We start from the raw sequence: 18,893 nt of genomic DNA, 5'->3' as shown, positions 1-18,893 counted from the left end.
GCGACTTGGATTTTATCTCATTTCAGGGTTAAGGTATTGCTCAGGGGCCCAGCAGTGGCAGCCTGGTGGACGTGGGATTCGAATTCACAACCTTCTGATTTGTAGCCCAACAGCTTAATCACTAGTCTAGCACATCATGACCTACACCACTTACACACTCTTCCATTATACATCGATCAAACTGTTTACATGCAGTTTTACACCAGCATGTGTTTTTGCTCTTTACACATGCTGTCTCACATTTCAGTTGATTGCTGTTTTGCACAATTACTTTACAATATCTCAGGGACCTGCTGCTATAATAATTTGTTCATTCCAGTATTTCTGCACACGTAATATTGATTTGAACATACAGTATTTACACTGTTCCATGCTGTTTCTGTTTATTGTCTTTTGTGTGATGTATTTTTTGTTTGCACTGTCTTTTGTCCTGCTCTGTTGTTCTGTCTTTTTGTCTTGTCCTGCACTGTTTACACCAGGTTGCAAAGATGCACTTTATGTGTCTAGGACTAACTTAAGTCCTTACCTCTGTGTTGTTTATGTAGCACCATGGTCCTGACTTTGTCTCATTTCACTGTGTACTGCAACAGCTATACATGGTTGAAATGACAATAAAAGCTTCTTGACTTAAATTGAATTGACACAAACTGACCACGACACCCACAGGTGTAACTCTCTTAAACCGTTCATGCAAAATTGGAAGTATACACTTGTAAAGAATCTCATGTATGTAGCACGCAGTCACATCCATGAAAACACGTTTTACCAAAGTTGGGATGGAAGAAGTCCTGTCTGTGACCTCAATATCTCTGAATGAAAATGAAAATGAATGCAGACTGCATCCTAGGCCTTTTCACCCAAAATCAGTGCCTGATCTCACTAATGGCTTTGGGCCGAACAATCACATCCCAACATCCACACTCCATCTAGTAGCAGATGTTTTTAGAACAGTGGAGGTTATTCAATATGATTTTGCTCTATGAAATTTTATTTCTATAGCACTTTTAACAATGGACATTGTCTCAAAGCAGCTTAACAGAACATAATATAGTACAAAAAGTTCAAAACATTATTAAATGTATTTGTATTTATCCCTAATGAGCATGGCTGAGGCAACTGTGGAAAGGAAAAGGTCCTTTAGATGAGAGAGGAAGAAACCTTGAGAAGAAACAGACTCAAAAGGGAACCCATCCTCATTTGGGTGACACCCAAAGGTTATGACTAAAACCAGGAATGAGATATTGAGATAATTCATCACATATTCATTCCTTCACCAGAGTTTCCATTTTTTTTTCTTTTTACAAATAGCATTAAGCACCAGACATGAAACCACAGACATAAAGATGCTGTGTGTCAGAAAAATAACTAAATAAATTTTTGTCCATCATATTTCCGCTTATTGGCATGTGGTAGGAAACTGGAGGAGCAAGAAGACATGTGGAGAACATGCGAATCTCAAAGGACTGAAACACACGTAACACTTTGCCCATATTTTTTTCCTTCTCGTTTTTATGCAATTTATTAAACCTTATTATATAATCCATAGCTGCACCATAATACCTTTATAGTCATTTTATTAAAAGATGATAGATTTTATCCCTCCCATCTCAAGACATTGTGAGCAGTCATTGTGCGCTGCCTGTCTAATTTTCGAGGATCCGTTTAACGCTCTGGAGCTCTTACCGTGCTATTAGAGGAATGAAGTTACATTTCACTTTAATTGGATCCACCAGATACCTGAGAGAACAGTCTAAAAAGGAGATGAAAGACAGTTCAGCCATGCAATTACTTAATGTAAATGTAACAGCACAGAACAGTAGAAAGTTTTATTGCAGAGAAAGTCTGGTCAGAAACGATTGCAATAAACAATTCGCACAACATTCTGATGATGGTTATTTCAGCAGCGACACGTAGCAGGTCTTTACAGTCCAAGGTGTTTAGTGAGGTATTGCAAGTAATGAATAATTCTGTGTTTGTACATCAGATGCATTTTAGTGAACAGTGACTTAATTGTTAGACTGTACTCCCCTCCATCCACCACCATTGGATAGCCACATACACAAGATGTCATTTATGTTGTGAGAACCATTTTTCTCAGTCTGTCAGGATTCGCCTGAAATAAATTCAGTCCATAAGCTCTGATTGTCTCTTCTTCTTTTATGGCAGTCTGTTACAGGATGGCACTGAAGTAGCACAATGGTCCTGGAGATATGGTCTTTAGAAGACACCAGCTTTAGTCAGGAAAGTGTTAGCCTCCATTAGCAGACACTTCATGTACACACGGAAAGTGTAGAAAAGTGTTACAAAGTCCTGTGTGCTGAACACCGTGTCTGCTAGCGCAAAGCTCAGCGTGGACGGTATGAACCCTCTGCCATATTCCACCATCCAGGTCCCTGCGGTCCACTGCACCGAGGTTGCCTCACCCACAGAGTGCACGATTGTATCACCTGCCAAAGCCAGAACCACACAATGTTTAAACAAAGTTTAAAACTCTTTCCTCAAAGCTTGCATGAAATTGGTGCATGGTAATTATGAAAATTATTAAAGAGATACACCAGCATTACTTCAGCCTAAACTCTATTCGATGCTCTGTGGCTTTTACCACAGACAAGATTTTTTTAATTTCATTGTACTGAGAAGAAACTGAGGAGATTTTTGTTTACTTAAGGCAATTGTTACATTTTTCTGTACATATTTAGAATACACAACAATATAATATAACCATTATACCATCTGAACTGTTTGCCTATGCAGGTTTGTGGAGAACCTGGAGCCTAAGCCAAGGAACTCAGAGTACAAAGTGGGGGACACACTGGATGAGGTGCTAAACCATCACTGGGCACAATTTTGCATCACCCCCCCCCAAACACCCTTTAGGGAAACCCCTAAAGTACTGGGAGAACAAACAAACACACATAACAGAGGTATGAAACGATCCTTGTAAAGGTGTGAGGCAAACATGCTAACCGCTAAGCTGCCTTATTTTGATAACATCAATTGTTTGCGTCTTGCTGGCAGATTTACAACAGTGTTGTTTTGTTTGAAACTAAGGCACTTGCATATTTATTTTCACCTTCGTTGACCACCTTGTTAAAGCAAAATAGCAAATTTCTCTGTTCTGAAGAATTGTAATGAGAATTCGGTAAAGTGTAAAAAAAAAAAAAAAAATCCATGTTTGCAAACATGATTATTGGGTTTTGAGTAAAGTGCTTATCTGTGTTTTTTTTCTTTTTCTTCAAACTCACTGTGCAGAGAAACTTCTACTTCTATTCTTTTAAGAGGTGTCGTCAAGTGAATTGTTTCTGAATTCATACCTGGGTAGTAAGTCTCGCTTTTAGTTGTTCCTTCTTTCCATTGCCTGAATGTCCCGGAAATAACAGTGTCTGATATCTCAGCCCAATATCGACCTGAGAAAAAATGAATGATCTTTTGGTGTAGATCAGCACATCTTATAAGCTAAGGCAATATACAGGTGAGGGAAGGTTATGCTTAGGAATGCAGGCATTTATCAATGTGCTCAAAAGGTTAATCAAACTGCACCCTGATCTTTCAAAGGGCAACTGATGAGATAACCCAATGCAGCCCAGAGCAACTTGCTTTAATCTGGAGAAATGGAGGACACCAGAATAGAGGTACCTTATGGATGGCAGGCTACACAACTAAGAGTACTCACCTGAGTGTCCACTTGTGTCAACGGCGGTCCCGAAGAGCAGAACGTACTCGGTGAGGGAAGCGTGGAGCAAACACATGGAACCCATCCAACCCCCCGCGTTTACAAACACCCACTGCAGGTCCTCGTCAGGCAGGATGCGGCCCGGGTAGCGTTTCCGCAACTCCACCACTACTTTAGAGAAGGCCTGCTCATGATCCTGACCTACAGGATCATACACACACACACACACACACACACACACACACACACACACACAAGTACGGATAGTGCAAAAGAGATAAAAGTTAAACAGATCTGATTTGCATTCTGGGAATATTGTCACAGAATTCTAACCTGGCTACAAAAAAAAAGGAATCTATTAGCACATATGTGTATAAAAAAGTAAACAACGCTTTTTGGTTCACAACCCTTGTTCATTTTAAATATACAGAGATCTCTATGACTGACTTTCAGACACTCAATACAAAATATTAAAGTATACATTATTAATGAACACAGTGCCACCAAACAGTCTCTCAGGTCCCTTGTACAAACGTCAAGTCAAGAAGCTTTTATTGTCATTTCAACCATATATAGGTGTTGCAGTACACAGTGAAATGAGACAACGTTTCTCCAGGATCAAGGTGCTACATAAAACAAAGACAGGGCTAAGGACATGTAAGTAGTCTTAGCCACATAAAGTGCAACTGTGCAACCTGGTGCAAACAGTGCAGGACAAGACAAACAAGACAGTGCAGGACAAAAGACAGTGCAGACATTAAGTTACAAGACAATACAAAATGTACAAAAAAAATGCAATACACAAGAGACAATAAACAGTAACAGAAACAGCGCGTGAGCTTGTATTAGGTTCTCTTCAGAGTTTTGTATGTTTTCTCCTCCTAAAAACACACTGATTGGGATGATTACAGTTCAGCTTTCAACCGCACAATTCCCTCCATGCTCACCTCTAAGTCGGAGGTCCTGGGATCTCCAACTTCCTGACAGACAGACCACAAGCCGTACGGGTGGGCAAACACACCTCATCCACCCTCACCCTCAGCACTGGAGCTTCCCAGGGTTGTGTTCTGAGCCCCCTGCTGTACTCACTGTACACATATAACTGTGTGGCCACTTCCAACTCCACCAGCATCATCAAGTTTGCTGTTGTGGTGGGTCTGAGAAGGCCTACCTGCAGGAGACTAAAAACCTGTAGAGATGGTGCCAGGAGAACAATCTTCTCCTGAATGTCAGCAAGACTAAGGCGTTGATAGTGGACTTCAGCACGAAGCAGGAGCGGTCATATCATCCGCTAAACATCAACAGGACCACAGTGGAGAGAGTGGACAGATTCCGGTATCTAAGTGCTCACATCACACAGGATCTTTCTTGATCCTGTCACATCAACTCCCTGGTGAAGAAGGCCCGGCAGCGTAATCTGAGACGATTAAGGGACTTCAAACTACCCTCTCAGGTGCTAAAAACTTTCTACACGTGCACCATTGAGAGCATCCTGACAGGTAGCATCACTTCCTGGTCAGGAACAGCACCATGCAGGACAGGCGAGCCACCAGCGGGTGGTGTGATCAGCTAAACCTACTATCCACACCGAGCTCCCTGACCTGCAGGACATCTACAGCACACCCGTGCCAGACCAGGGCCAGGAAGATTGTAAAGGACCTCAGCCATCCCAACAATGGACTCTTTTCTTTGCTCCTTGAAAGCAAACACAGAGAATGAGGAGAAGCTTCTTCCCGCAGGCCATTTGGAGTTTAAACCAGGAATCACCCAGGATCTAGTACTGGACCTCTCCTTCCATTTTCACCTTTTTTGCACTATGACACTAACTCTGGACTTGCACAGCACAGCGCCACTTTACACACACCATACTGCACATAGACACTTTAAGGACAATCATTGAAACCATACGCATTCATGTATATACATATATTTTTCATATTGTATATAGTTTTTATATATTTTATATTTTTTATTTATCTACCTCCTTTTTCTTTTATTTTTATCCTTAATTCCATTCCTTTTAATGCTTGAATGCCGGACAGACGTAAAAAGAATTTCACTTCATGTCGTACTCTGTACGCATGTGACAAATAAAATTTGATTTGATTTGTTGGGTTGAAAAGTCCATATAATTGTACCAGCTTCAGTTGTGTTCCCTATCATGAAGATTTCTGACCTCTAAGATGATGCAAACCCTGTGAGGATCCTGAGGCAGTTCCAGTTGGACTCTGCATAATGAAGTACTCAGACATTCTAAGAGGAGATGCCAACTACATGTGGTCTTTGAGGACAACAACCTCCTCATCAATACACAATTGTTGGACTGTATATTTATAATCACACCCTCCAGTGTCACCCATATGAGAATGAGGTTCCCTTTTGAGTCGGTTTCCTGTCAAGGTTTCCTCCTCTTCCATCTAAGGGAGTTTTTCCTCACCACAGTCACCTCAGGCTTGTTAATTGGGGATAAATACAAAACACACAAATATAAGTCTAATATTAATCTTTGTATAACATTAATGTTTTTGTGTTATGTTTCTTATGTTCCATAAAGCTGCTTTGAGACAATGTCCACTGTTAAAAGCGCTATACAAATACATTTTAATTGAACTGAATCGAATAGATATGATGTGTATGTGTGGTATCTGTGATAGACCAGCATCCCAATGACAATTTATTTATATAGCACAATTAATTACAACTTTTGTCGACAAATGTGCTTTCCATTAGGTCATTAGAAACAGAAAAACACACAACAAACAAACAGAAAAATTATAAAATCGTACAAATATCTCATCAGCCATACGCCACATTCATGCAGAGTTCCTGCTTCACACCAAATGTTTCTGGGACAAGCTCCATATCCATGGCTTCCGCTTACTGGTAAAAAGCTGTTACTAGAGACGAGTGAGTGAGTGAATAAGTGAGTGAGTGAATAAATAGGCGAGTGATTAAGTGAATAAGTGAGTGAGTAAATAGGTGAGTAAGTGAGTGAATAAGTGAGTGAGTAAATAGGTGAGTAAGTGAGTGAATAAGTGAGTGAGTAAATAGGTGAGTAAATGAGTGAATGAATAGTGAGTAAGTGAGTGAATGAGTAAGAAGTGAGTGAGTGAATAAGTGAATAAGAGAGTGTGTGAGTGAGTGAATAAGAGGGTGAGTGAATAAGAGAGTGACTTAGTAGGCGAGTGAGTAAGAGAGTAAGAGAGTGAGTGAATGAATGAATGAATGACGTGCATAGGAGTTACAGACCTCTCAGAGATCTGATTTGAAGCCAGAGCAGTTAACGCCTCTGATATTATATCGATCTGCCATGCAAGTAATCAGAGGAGCGTCTCTCAAATGCCCTTTAGCCTCATAGGCAAATGCCAGGCTGGAGATCAAATGGCCTTCTCTCATAACCAGAACTATAATTTTAGCTAAGGCACTAAATACCAAGCTGTGTATAGAAGCACAGAGCTACTGTAGATGCACCCGACATGCTTTATTCGGACATTTAAACAGTTCAGGATCATAATACAGCATTTAACGTGTTTAATCTGAACTCACCTGCGTACTGTTTGGCCAGTTTGGCGACGTCCTCTTTAGTAAACACATACTGTTTATGTGCTAACCAGTACTGTATGTACTGTACGACTAACGCCAACACTCCGACTAACACCACAAGTTTCAGCAATTTTCTAGTCACAAACATTATGTCAAAACCGTTTACCTGCAATGCAACATTAAAAAACACAACCTTACAAGACTATAAGCTAAAATACACCTAACACACTTTCATTGAAACTCCTTCAGACAACTCTGCTAGCTAACAGGCTTAGCATAGCAAATCAGTGAACTCGGTTGCTAAGGCGTGATGATCTTATCGACTTCGACCAATCACGTGTCAGCTTAAACAGATCTCATCCAATGAAATGAGATCTGAACTAGGAAGCGCGATACAACGGTAGATTCTGAACATCGACACGGCGCTTAAATACGCAGTTCAATATATAATTAGATATATTCTGTGCTGCTTAAGCAGGGAGTAGAATTATCAAATAAATAAGAAGTCACATATTATAAAATCGTTTAAGATGTAATGTATATTTGAAATTGAGTAATATTAAATAATAATACAGTCAGACATGTTATTAGTATTGCGCAAAATCAACGGAGAAGTGATCAGTCATGTCATGTGTAAAGAACAGAAACTTGCCTAAGACCTCCTGATGTTTGAGTGATCACAGATACATAAATGTTTCCTAACGGGTCGCTAATGACGTCTTACTTTTAGCTCTTTTAATAGACTGTAGGTCACAATGGATCACATGGAGACTGCAATCAAAACCCAATTTGATCCCAAAGGTAACGAGTATACGCTCACATGAAGGGTCCTTTTTCTTGTCTTTAACTGTCATTGTTTTTAGTAAGTAAATGTAGTAAAACATGCACACACACACACACACACACACACACACACACACACACACACACACACACACACACACACACACACACTTACAGTCAAACACATACTGTAGACACAGACACACACACTTACAGTCACACACTTACACACACTCACATACTCACATGACCTGTCATCTCGTGACCAGTCACCTGAATTTCTGCTTTCATATTTCTGCCATCATCATGGCCAGCTGTCACCAGCTGTTGCTCTCTTTCCCAAGCTTTTTCAAAAGCTTTTCTGATTTCTTGCCCCAGAGCACCAGCATCTGAGGTACAATCCCCTGCGTGATTCCTGGGTTCTGGTCTCAGCTCATCGGATGAAACGGCCCTGGAAAGGACAGGTAGAGAAGGTGCCAGTGGAAAACGTCCCTCGTCATGACCCCAACAATCCCCTTTGTCCCAGGAGCACCAGAGCTAATGGGGAGGTGAGAGCCTAGTAAACATGATTCCTCATACACTGATACATTCAGTGTGGCATAAAGATGCAAAATGCGTTGACTGAAGCATGAATTTACTGCATCAGAATGAGATAAAACGAAGCATTGAGTTGGAATAAAAGTCTATATAAACTATATTACGAAATATTACTGAAATTACTGAAATATGTTTTAGAAACATTTCAACTTACCCCCTGTAATTATGCAATTGACCACAAGGTGTCAGCAAATCCCTGTTTAGAAATACAGGCAGCCTGGAGCAGGGTGCCAACCCAACACAGGGCACAATCACACACCAGGATGAACTTAGAGGTGCCAATCAGCCTGTAATGCAAGTCTTTGGACTGGGGGAGGAAACTGGAGCACACTTTTGGTGCTGCTAAAAAAAAGATTCTGGAGGGTTATTTGACATTTGTGCATAAAATTGAGGAGTGTATATATGCATCATATCCTACGAGATGAAGGAAAAGTAGTGTGTGCTCTTTCTCATTAATCATGTGCCTTCTCCTGTCCCAATTCCCTTTGGGATTCACTGCACCAATCTCTCCATTTTTGCATAAAGTTGAACTTTTCTCATACTTGTCCATTACTGGCCCATATTTAGTCATCAATGGCTGCTCACACTTATGTCACTGGTAATTGCTAGACTTCATTAAAAGTGAATGATCTCCAGATGCTTTGTTATCCTTCTTGTCCTGGTTGTCTACTTCCAGCAGCTGATAACACACTCACACTCACACTCACACACACACACACACACACACACACACACACACACACACACACACACACACACACATATTGTGTCTACCTCCCCGAGGGTGTCATGTTGTTCTGTTCTTGTCACATTCTCATGTGCTGTAGCCTATAAATAATAATTACATTGTCTATAATAACATTGATTAGATAAACCGCAAGAGTGCCACTGAAGTGTAAATACAGATTTGACCTTAACTGCTAATTATGCTGGTTGTCACGGTTAAGTCTCAGCATACATATAAATTATCTGACACATTTATGGACACTATTCATATCCATTCATTACCATGTATAATTGTATATATGGGTCTAACATTTTTAGTAAGCAAGCTTTATCCTGGATCCTGGGAAATATCCTGAGAACACTGGGAGGCAGGAATATGCCTGCGGATCCCTTCATACGCTCTTTGGTAAAGAATTAGAACCCGTGTTTCGGTTAATGTTGCTTTTCACACAGTAACTGATTAAAAAAAAGTGCTACAAATGCAGATTATAATAGCAAGATTCAGCGTTTTCTTTCTTTACATTCTCATCTATACGTGTGTCTCTTTTGTAAAAACTTTTGCTACTTGAGCAGTTTTTAGTGTCTTATTTTGTAGATTTCGCCATGAGCATTGTGGGTAACTTTACTGAAGCATTTAAAAATCCAGCTTTGCATTTATTCCAAAATGTCCTCTAAGCAAGGAAATGACAATTTCTCCTTTCCTTTCATCCTGACTCCCTTCACCCATCTTTATACATCGGTGAATTATTTTGTATTGTATGATTTTTAAACAGGACAGATCTACTTGTCTAACTCTCATCTTACATGCAGATTATTTCATAGATTCCTAAAAAGCATTATTTGTATACACCATTTTTATTGATTATTTTATTGAAATTTTTTATTTGAAATGGTCCCGTTAAGGTGAATCCTGATTACGACAGCACGTTCCTGTTCGATAACGATTTCCCTGCACTACAACCCGATGCTCCAGATCCCGGTAAAGCATTTACAGTACACTGTTTGTATTAGAGCCATGATCAGTGTTATTACAGGTGAGCTGTAGGACATCCCTGGCAATCAGCACATAATTAGAGCAGAGCAATAATAGCCATGTAATATTGATATCATGATATCATGATATCTTATTTACGGTTTAATTTCCTTCCAACAATCAGCTTCCACCAAGACGTATAAATCCAGCCAGGGGCATCTTTTCAAACCTTTTACCAAGGCTGTGTAACACACTATTTGCCCTTTTCTACATACATAAGCTCACAGCTGCCCTCAGCATATCTCCCAAGTATTTTATTTCTCTCATCAAAGCAGTTTTTATCCATTAAGCATCGACACATTAGATTTTTATATATTTATAGTGAAACAAGGTAGAAACATATAAACTTGTTCCTTCACCAGCCCCTCTTTTTTTATTTTCTTAACAAGTTAATCCATCTATCCGTTCTTTTCCATTCGATTTATCCTACTGGGTTGCATGGAACCTGGAATCTGTCCCAGGAGACTCCGTGCATAAGGCAGAGTTTATCCTGGACATGTTGCCAGTTTATGCCAGTTGCCACAAGGATATACTGTAAACACACACACACTCCTTTGGACCCACTACACTATTTGGACTGGAAGGAAACCAGAGTCTTGTGGTGTGACTCAAACGTGTTAACCAAGCCACTGTGTCCCCCTCAAAAACTGCCAAAAAAAAAATCCTTAAAATGTCAGTGCAAAAACCGCAAAAAAAAACTATATCAACATAATCACACATTTTATAGATGGTAGCATCCACAATAAGTATCTGTGCGAGTTGCTAGAAACAGCAGGAATTGTTAACGCGTATCCTGTGAAGTCCAATTTAGTAGCATTATTATATCAACTCTTTTAATATGTGGCTCTTCACTCTGATGTGTGTGTGTGTGTGTGTGTGTGTGTGTGTGTGTGTTTTATGCAGGTTCAGGTCATCATCCGTTGTTCCAGACCAAATCTGCAAGAGGTGCTTGGTGAGAAAGCTTCATCCTCTTTTTTCATAACAGCTAAACACCTTAATAAGTATATTGGTGAAATAATAAATAAACAATCAGCTACTCTTTATGTTCCACTGATCGTTGCTCTAATTTACCGTTACACTTTATTTTTACTAAGATGCACACTACAGTAGATAGAAAAAGTTGGTCCATAGGTCTTGATTCATTTTCCCTAGCATCAGATCAGAAAGTAGTTCCAGCTGCAAGGACGATCACACGCATGTAATTTCTGAGCTTGTCGTAATAGGTTCTCGTAATCCTTTCTACAGTAAAGATTTGTATGCTCTCAAATAAACCTCAAAAATACGTTGAATTGTATTTCACCGTTCAATATTTCTGCTGCATCAGATGTATGTTGTAACCCCCACAGTGCCCAGGAAGGCAGTAAATAAATAAAGAAAGGAGGTTCTTCTTCACACAGGTTTATTAGCGATGACTGTGTGAGTAAGCGTTTTTGCTCTGCTGGTTCATGCTCAGCTGAAATCTTTACTTGCTTTCCAGAGAGGATGCCAGCAAAAGGGAGAAGGCCAGGCTAAATGATTTTGTGTTTTCTAATTTGCAGCAATGGAACAAAAATCAATACAGAGAGGTTATAGAGTCATGACTTCTAACAGCAGAGGTGTACTTCCTTAATGAGGTGGAACGTGCCTGGTGGTTTTTGTTAGCACACTAGCAAACATTATGGTTTACTCGCATCAGTTTACTCACATTGGCATGGCATGATCTGCAGTGTAAACACACATATATTGAGTCAGGCTAGTACCGCTCTCCTGGCAACAGCCAAACCCAGACTCATCCATTGGATTGCCAGACAGAGAAGTGTGATTAGTCACAACAGAGAACTTGTCTCCACTGCTCTAGAGTCCAGTGGCGGCATGCTTTACACCACTGTATCTGATGCTTTAAATTACACCTGCTGATCTAAGGCTCGAGTGCATCTGCTCGGACATGGAAACCCATTCCATGGAGCTCCCTATGCTCTGTTCTTGGGTTAATCTGAAGGCCACACAAAGTTGGGAGCTCTGTAGCTATGTTTGGGACTTCTGTGCAGAAATTATGTGCTGATTAAAAGGTCCGTTGCCTTTTACGAGTTGCTGTTGTTCCTAATTTATATGGCTACCTATCATGGTACCATGCTTGAGTTCACTGAGCTATTGAGAGCAAGTCTGCACACCTAGGTGCCTGATTTTATACACCTGTAGCCATAGACATGATTAAAACACGTGATTTCAATAATTTGGAGGTGTGTCAAAACATTTGGCAATATTGTGTGTGTGTATATATACAACTATATATATATACATATATATACTCAAGGGCCCAGCAGTGGAACTGGGATTTGAACTCATAACCTTCTGAGCAGTAGTCCAACACCTTAACCACTAGGCTAGCACATCCCCACTATTCTAGCAGAGTGGTGGATTAGTGACAAGTTAATGCTAAAACTCAGCTTCTGGATAAAGGAGAGAAGCTGAACGAGGTGCCACTAGGTGGTGCTGCAAGTCTGTAAATTTCCAGTGTCTACTGTTTTGACTGGGAAACGAATTTCTCTTCCACTAAATTGAAACCAAAGTAAAACTTCACCGGCTTTCTGTTTGAATAACATCCTCTGCAAAAATTACAAGCCCTGCGTCTCTCTACATCAGTTTGAACCGCTCAGTCTCCAGAGGATCCTCCGAATCAGAGACGTGTGTGTTGGAAGCCAATTAGTGCTCCAGACGAAGTGTACTGGTGCAGCAAAGCCTCCTGTGACCTGCCCTGTATCTTCCACACACAACTCACATGATTGGGTCTAGAAACAGTTTTTAGGATGCAGAAGAAAAAAAAATCATGCACAAAGTCTGTACAAAAATCTTCATACATGCACATCATGCAAAATAGTGAGAATAACATTATTATTATTATTATTATTATTATTATTATTATTATTATTATTATTATTGCCAACTGATTTACAAAAAATTTTGTTTTTCTTTTTCATGTGTAAGTTAATGAAAGTATTTAAATGCCAATCTAGGGCAAAGCTGAGGTTTAGTGAGACACGTACGCAAATGATGGCAAAATGGTGTGCTAAAAAACAGTGTGCTAGACACATATACAAACACTAACTCTCTAACTCATCCTAGATTTATAGGGTGCCATTTCTTTTTGTCCAAACAAAATGACTAGGTTTCATTGTCTTAATTGACATTGATTTGCTTCACTAATTTATCAGTAGATAATAATCAGTGACATTTATAACATTTTCTTTCTTTCTTTCTTTCTTTCTTTCTTTCTTTCTTTCTTTCTTTCTTTCTTTCTTTCTTTCTTTCTTTCTTTCTTTCTTTCTTTCTCCCTCCTCAGTAAGGTCATGTGCTTCCATCCATGGTCTGACGTCACTCTCCCCTTGATGCAACCTGGAGAGATCCGCAAAGTGATTGACAAGTGGGCGGAGCTGATTCAGGAGCTAGGCTCCACCTATCCATGGGTGCAGGTAAGGAACTAGTCTGAAACTGAATGTAAGGAATAAAACGTGAGTTTGCACATCAGGATGGTGTGATGCTGTTCAACATGAAGAAGTTAAAAACATATACATAGTTATAGTCAGTGTTGATTTGAACGTCTCTGTAGGTTTGTCATCACTACGAAACTCTAAAGCCTTTCAGGACATAGCGATAAAGGACAATTTTATCTCTGAATGTACTTCAGAGTGCGAACACCAGCTGTTATGTATTGTGTTGCTTTGTGATGTTGAGAAAAGAGCTTAGATTGTATGAGACCTGTGCATGTGAGTCCTAATAGTATAAATAGCCTTAGATGCAATTATTAAACATGTTTGATTTTATTAATAAATGTGCATAGTGTTAATGTGTTAGTGTACATTCAATACTGAAACAAAATGCTTATGCTTTTTTACTGATTTATTAAAGTATTCATTCTTTCATTCATTCATTCACTCACTTGTATTTTCTTCTATTCCTTCCTTCTATCCATCCATCCATCCATCCACCCCTCCCTCCCTCCCTTGCCTCCTTCCTTCCTTCCTTCCTTCCTTCATTCCTTCCTTCCTTCCTTCCTTCCTTCCTTCTGTCCATCCACCCCTCCCTCCCTCCCTTGCCTCCTTCCTTCCTTCCTTCCTTCCTTCCTTCCTTCCTTCCATCTGTCCATCCATCCCTCCCTCCCTCGCTTCCATCCATCCATCCATCCATCCATCCATCCATCCATCCATCCATCCATCCCTCCCTTCCTTCCTTCCTTCCTTCCATCCGTCCATACCTTCCTTCCTTCCTTCCTTCCTTCCTTCCTTCCTCCCTCCCTCCCTCCCTCCCTCCCTCCCTTCCATCCGTCCATCCCTCCCGCCCTTCCTTCCTTCCTTCCTTCCTTCCTTCCTTCCTTCCTTCCTTCCTTCCTTCCTTCCTTCCTTCCTTTGTGCTATTTAGACATCTTGCCCCTCAAAGCCAGGCTCCTTTGTGAGTAAATGCTTTGGGAGCTTGAACTTTTCTCTTGCAGGAACGCTCACTTTTCTTGTTATTAAATACTCTGGGAGTTTTAGCATTACTCTGAAAACCCTGTTAACATTTGTACTAAAAGTCAGTCACCCTCCAGGGTGCATCTTTGTCATTTGTTCAGCTTTTTTCTTCCATAACGACCTGTGTTTAAACCAGCCAGGCTGTGCGGGGGACGCCATTAGCCCCATCTCCCTCCCGCAGCCTTCCTCATCTTTACTAATTGGATCAATTGGGAGCGGCTTCTCAGCGAGGACTTTTCAGGCCTGATCGACGCGCAGCGGTGCGACGTGTTCCTCCGGCCTCCCTCGGCACATTAGTGCCTCTAAGGCAGAACGGCCCTGCACTTTGAAGCTTGCCAGAGGTCGTAAAATATCCAGGCTTAAGCTGATTTAGTATGTGAGGATAAACTAAGAACTAAACATATAGACACAGACTGGATAAGGTAGAACTGTGACCGATATTAGTGCCGTGTCGCTCGATGCCACCTTGTTCGGTTATTCAGCCGTTTTTACAGACATAAAACAGTCAATTAAAAGTGCAGTGTTTTGTGAAAAAGTGCAGAGATCACAAAACCATCAATCTCTGCCCTGGCTGCTGCTTTTGTGCACTTTACTTAAGGGACCTGGATGCATAGTACAGATGCAGCTCAGCAGCGAGGGAACATACTCCGATCCAGCTCATTAATAAAGCCTTCACAGAGGACGAGTTGTTAAAGGTCGACCTGTTCATATGTCAAACCGGTCATTAAGGCACACTTGACGTCGGAAACCTTGCGTAAAAAGTCCACGTGAGGTCTGAGATTACGAGCAAAAAGACTCCAGCGTGTTGAGTTTGTTCTCTTTCTCGAGATCTCCTCCCTTGTTGTTTGTGTTGTGCTCCTGCGTTCTTTCAGATAAGCACGCTGGTTATCTCCTCTTGCTCTCTGCTAAAGGCATCAGGGCATGTGTTCACTCTCACTGCCTAGATTTACAGACCTCAACTTGAGACAAGTCAATATTTATCAAGCGTACTAGACAAGGGGGAGATTCTACACAAGTCCTTTAATATCACCCCTGAGGGAAGCCTGGGGAAGTCTTCAAACTCTCGGAGACAGGAGACATGAGGTTTTGCTCTATGGGTCTGATCTGACATGTTTGTTTGTGAGTAAAGGTGTGTGTGTGTGTGTGTGTGTGTGTGTGTGTGTGTGTGCGTGCACAGACTGTCGGCGTTGTTTTGAATGCCCCCCCCACAAAACACATGGCTCTACTCTTTAATTAAATGTCAACTTCTTTTTACCTCTCTCTCTCTCTCTCTCTCTCTCTCTCTCTCTCTCTCTCTCTCTCTCTCTCTCTCTCTGTCACCTTTTAGATCTTCGAGAATAAAGGAGCCATGATGGGCTGCTCCAACCCTCATCCTCACTGTCAGGTAAGATCCTACACTTCAGCCCTATACCTATTAATCCTGACGCTTGTCGACTCTCAGATAGAAAGATACGCAACCTTTATTTTATCCACAAATTAAGAAGTAGCTAGTGCAGTTCCCAGCTTCCTTTGATAACTTTTTACTGCCACATCAGTGCAAGTGTCCAAGCAGGAAGCAGCTTAACAACTAGCCCGAGCGCCAATTAAAATATCAGATTACCTCTTCCGACGTTTATAAGCTTTAAGCTTTAAAACCAGTCCTACTAAGTAGCCTATTTTTCCTTTTCTGCTTTTCTTTATCTCTGCAAAACAACATACCAAAAAGGCGTGGAGGAAAAATCCAAGCCCACTAGGGGGCACTGGAGGATCTTGCTTGTGTTGAGTTTCTGGTGAAATCATCCTCACAAGCCACCTGTTCTTGTTTTGTCATACTAAAGCATGCCAAAGTGACATGTACGTTAATGCTCTCACGGCATTCAGACGCCGTTGACTTTCAGAGACGAACTTTGTTCGGAGCGAGAAATGACTCGCCCTCTTGACCGCGATTATCTTGCTTGTTCTCTGTGATTCTCTATGTAAAATGCCTTTGAGGCTTATACACACTTACACCATATATACTCTACTACACACTTACCTAGACAGGTAAGTGCTGTGCATTACAGAAATAACCTCTCCAGTCGCACTCTTCGGTAAGCGTCTCCCGTCATACACCTCTATCGATTTTTTTTCTTCTTCTTACACTACTAACAGCACTCTTTCATCTCGCCAGAGAACCATGTCAGATTTATTCCAGCGTAAAATGCTGTTTTATTAGACCGGACCATTTCAACGGCTTTCTAAAGATTAGCACTCTGTAATCTGTAAGACGATCCCGATAAAGTCTCGGCTGATTTCTGTACAAGACGAAGCCGGGACGAGTTCTCCGTATCGGATTAGACGATAGAAAAACAAAAAGTTCTGTCATTTCTTCTGCTTTGTCTTCATTTCAACGTCTCTTACTATTTTGGCTGCAATCCTGTGAGTTTCATCATATTATACCGTTCACAGTTTCTGCCTTTTAGATGAGCGACGTAGCAGCGGTCACGCTCTGAGGTTTTATTAGTTTTTCTGACTGTCAGAACTTTCTCCTCAGAAGTCTTTGGTTATAAAGGTCACTAAATCTCTTGCCGGTGAGCGCGTCATGTTACGTGATCTAAGACCGCTGAGCTCAGCTAAGAGCACAACCAAATACTTCTTCAGTCGTACCATGTAAAACAGACTCGGTATAAAATCTACTTATATTATATAAGTATAGAAATAGGGTACATAAATATGCCCTGGTTAATTCCATCTGGCTACTACAGCGCCTTCTGGTTTGACAGAACTAGAGTTAGAGTTAACAAGTTTTTAGGGTTTTTTTGCTATAGCTTTTGTACGTTTTTGGACGCTTTTAAGCCTACAGTGCTACAGGAGGCTCCTTAAAAATGTTTAATATGTTTTACCTTTACAGCATTTATCTCACACACTTATCCAGAGTGACTTACATTTTTTTTTTTATTATCCAGAGTGACTTACATTTTTTTTTTTATTTCAGTTTATATCCCTGAGCAATTGAGGGTTAAGGGCCTTGCTCAGGGGCCCTGCACTTGGTAGATCTACTTTTTTCTGCTGAAGCAGGTCAGACTGAATGTGACTAAAATGTGGCGGAGAAGAGAAAGAAAAAAGGATGGCGGATGTAAACGATGCGTTTGCGGTTACCTCGTCAGCGTCTGTTTAGCTAATGCTAACAGTAATGCTATCTCTACTGATCTGATATTAGTGTCTTTTAGTAACTCTTAATAAGGTAAACAAGCTGTAGTTGCTTAGTCATGTGGCATGGTTTTAGGTCATCTTTCTCTTTCTACTTCATCACTACTCTCTCTCTCTCTCTACTATATATCTATATATAAGGTTTAGACTATATATATATATATATCTATATAAGTTTATATAAGTTTATCTATATATATTTTATAATTATATATCTATATTATCTATATCTTATTTTTCTGTATTATCTATATATTAGTTCTCTCTATCTCTTTCTTCTTCTAATGTTTCTCCCTGTCTCTCTCTCTCTATTCTATCTCTATATATATATTCTCTCTCTCTCTCTCTTCTCTTCTATCTCTCAGTCTCTCTCTCTCTCTCTCTTTCTCCTCTCTCTCTCTCTCTCTCTCTTCTCTCTCTCCTTTCTATCTCTGTCTCTACAATCTCGTTCTCTCCGTCTCTCTCTCTCTCTCTCTCTCTCTCTCTCTCTCTCTCTCTCTCTCTCTCTCTCAGTCCCCCCCTTTCTGACTATTTCTCACATATACAATACATTACAGCAGATTCTTTCTTCTCATATCACAGCTTGTCAGGGTCAGAGCTCAGGGTCAGCCATGATACAGCACCGCTGGAGCAGAGAGGCTTAGGGGCCTTGCTCAAGGGCCCAACAGTGGCAGCTTGGTGATGCTCAATCATCTCTGACCTTCGGATCAGAGATGATTGAGAGAACCCAGAGAGAAAAAACAAAACAAAACATTGAACCATAACCACTTCCAATATAAAATATGACCAAAGCTTGGAAAATGTATCAAATACGGTTTTTATGATGCTCAGATAAGCAACAAACATGACTGATCGGTGACCTTTTGATGCTTTACCCCTGGTGATT

The 18,893-nt window shown here is 40.6% G+C and overlaps 2 protein-coding genes across 3 annotated transcripts in view; one reads left to right on the top strand and one right to left on the bottom strand.

The window, feature by feature from the left end:
* Positions 1–1,811: 1,811 nt before the first annotated feature.
* On the bottom strand, positions 1,812–7,526 carry sigmar1 (sigma non-opioid intracellular receptor 1). The gene is made up of 4 exons (XM_027141016.2): positions 7,220–7,526; positions 3,674–3,874; positions 3,315–3,407; positions 1,812–2,447 (listed from the first exon to the last, which is right to left on the bottom strand). Exons 1-4 carry the CDS (start codon positions 7,362–7,364, stop codon positions 2,218–2,220), a joined length of 669 nt encoding a protein of 222 aa, XP_026996817.1. The 5' UTR covers positions 7,365–7,526; the 3' UTR covers positions 1,812–2,217.
* A 196-nt stretch (positions 7,527–7,722) lies between these two features.
* The window catches only part of galt (galactose-1-phosphate uridylyltransferase), a 105,360-nt gene continuing 94,189 nt past the window's right edge, over positions 7,723–18,893 (top strand). Inside the window, exons 1-6 of one of the 2 annotated variants that reach the window (XM_027141014.2) lie at positions 7,723–8,017; positions 8,378–8,547; positions 10,226–10,301; positions 11,259–11,307; positions 13,675–13,804; positions 16,167–16,223. In XM_027141014.2, the coding sequence (XP_026996815.1) occupies positions 7,972–8,017; positions 8,378–8,547; positions 10,226–10,301; positions 11,259–11,307; positions 13,675–13,804; positions 16,167–16,223 (528 nt within the window). In that variant the 5' untranslated portion in view covers positions 7,723–7,971. The remainder of the gene's footprint in view (positions 8,018–8,377; positions 8,548–10,225; positions 10,302–11,258; positions 11,308–13,674; positions 13,805–16,166; positions 16,224–18,893) is intronic. The other variant, XM_027141013.2, reaches the window with a different exon arrangement.

This window comes from Tachysurus fulvidraco, chromosome 20 (assembly GCF_022655615.1).
Source record: "Tachysurus fulvidraco isolate hzauxx_2018 chromosome 20, HZAU_PFXX_2.0, whole genome shotgun sequence".
NCBI lineage: Eukaryota > Metazoa > Chordata > Actinopteri > Siluriformes > Bagridae > Tachysurus > Tachysurus fulvidraco.
This window is presented reverse-complemented; position numbering and strand designations above follow the sequence as displayed.

Excerpts from the sequence above, each read along its gene's own strand:
- sigmar1 (XM_027141016.2), bottom strand. The coding sequence starts at position 7,364 with ATGTTTGTGACTAGAAAATTGCTGAAACTTGTGGTGTTAGTCGGAGTG. Across the intron at positions 3,875-7,219 it reads ACTGGCCAAACAGTACGCAG|GTCAGGATCATGAGCAGGCC; the intron begins GTGAGTTCAGAT and ends ATGATCCTGTAG. Across the intron at positions 2,448-3,314 it reads AAGCGAGACTTACTACCCAG|GTGATACAATCGTGCACTCT; the intron begins GTATGAATTCAG and ends TGGCTTTGGCAG.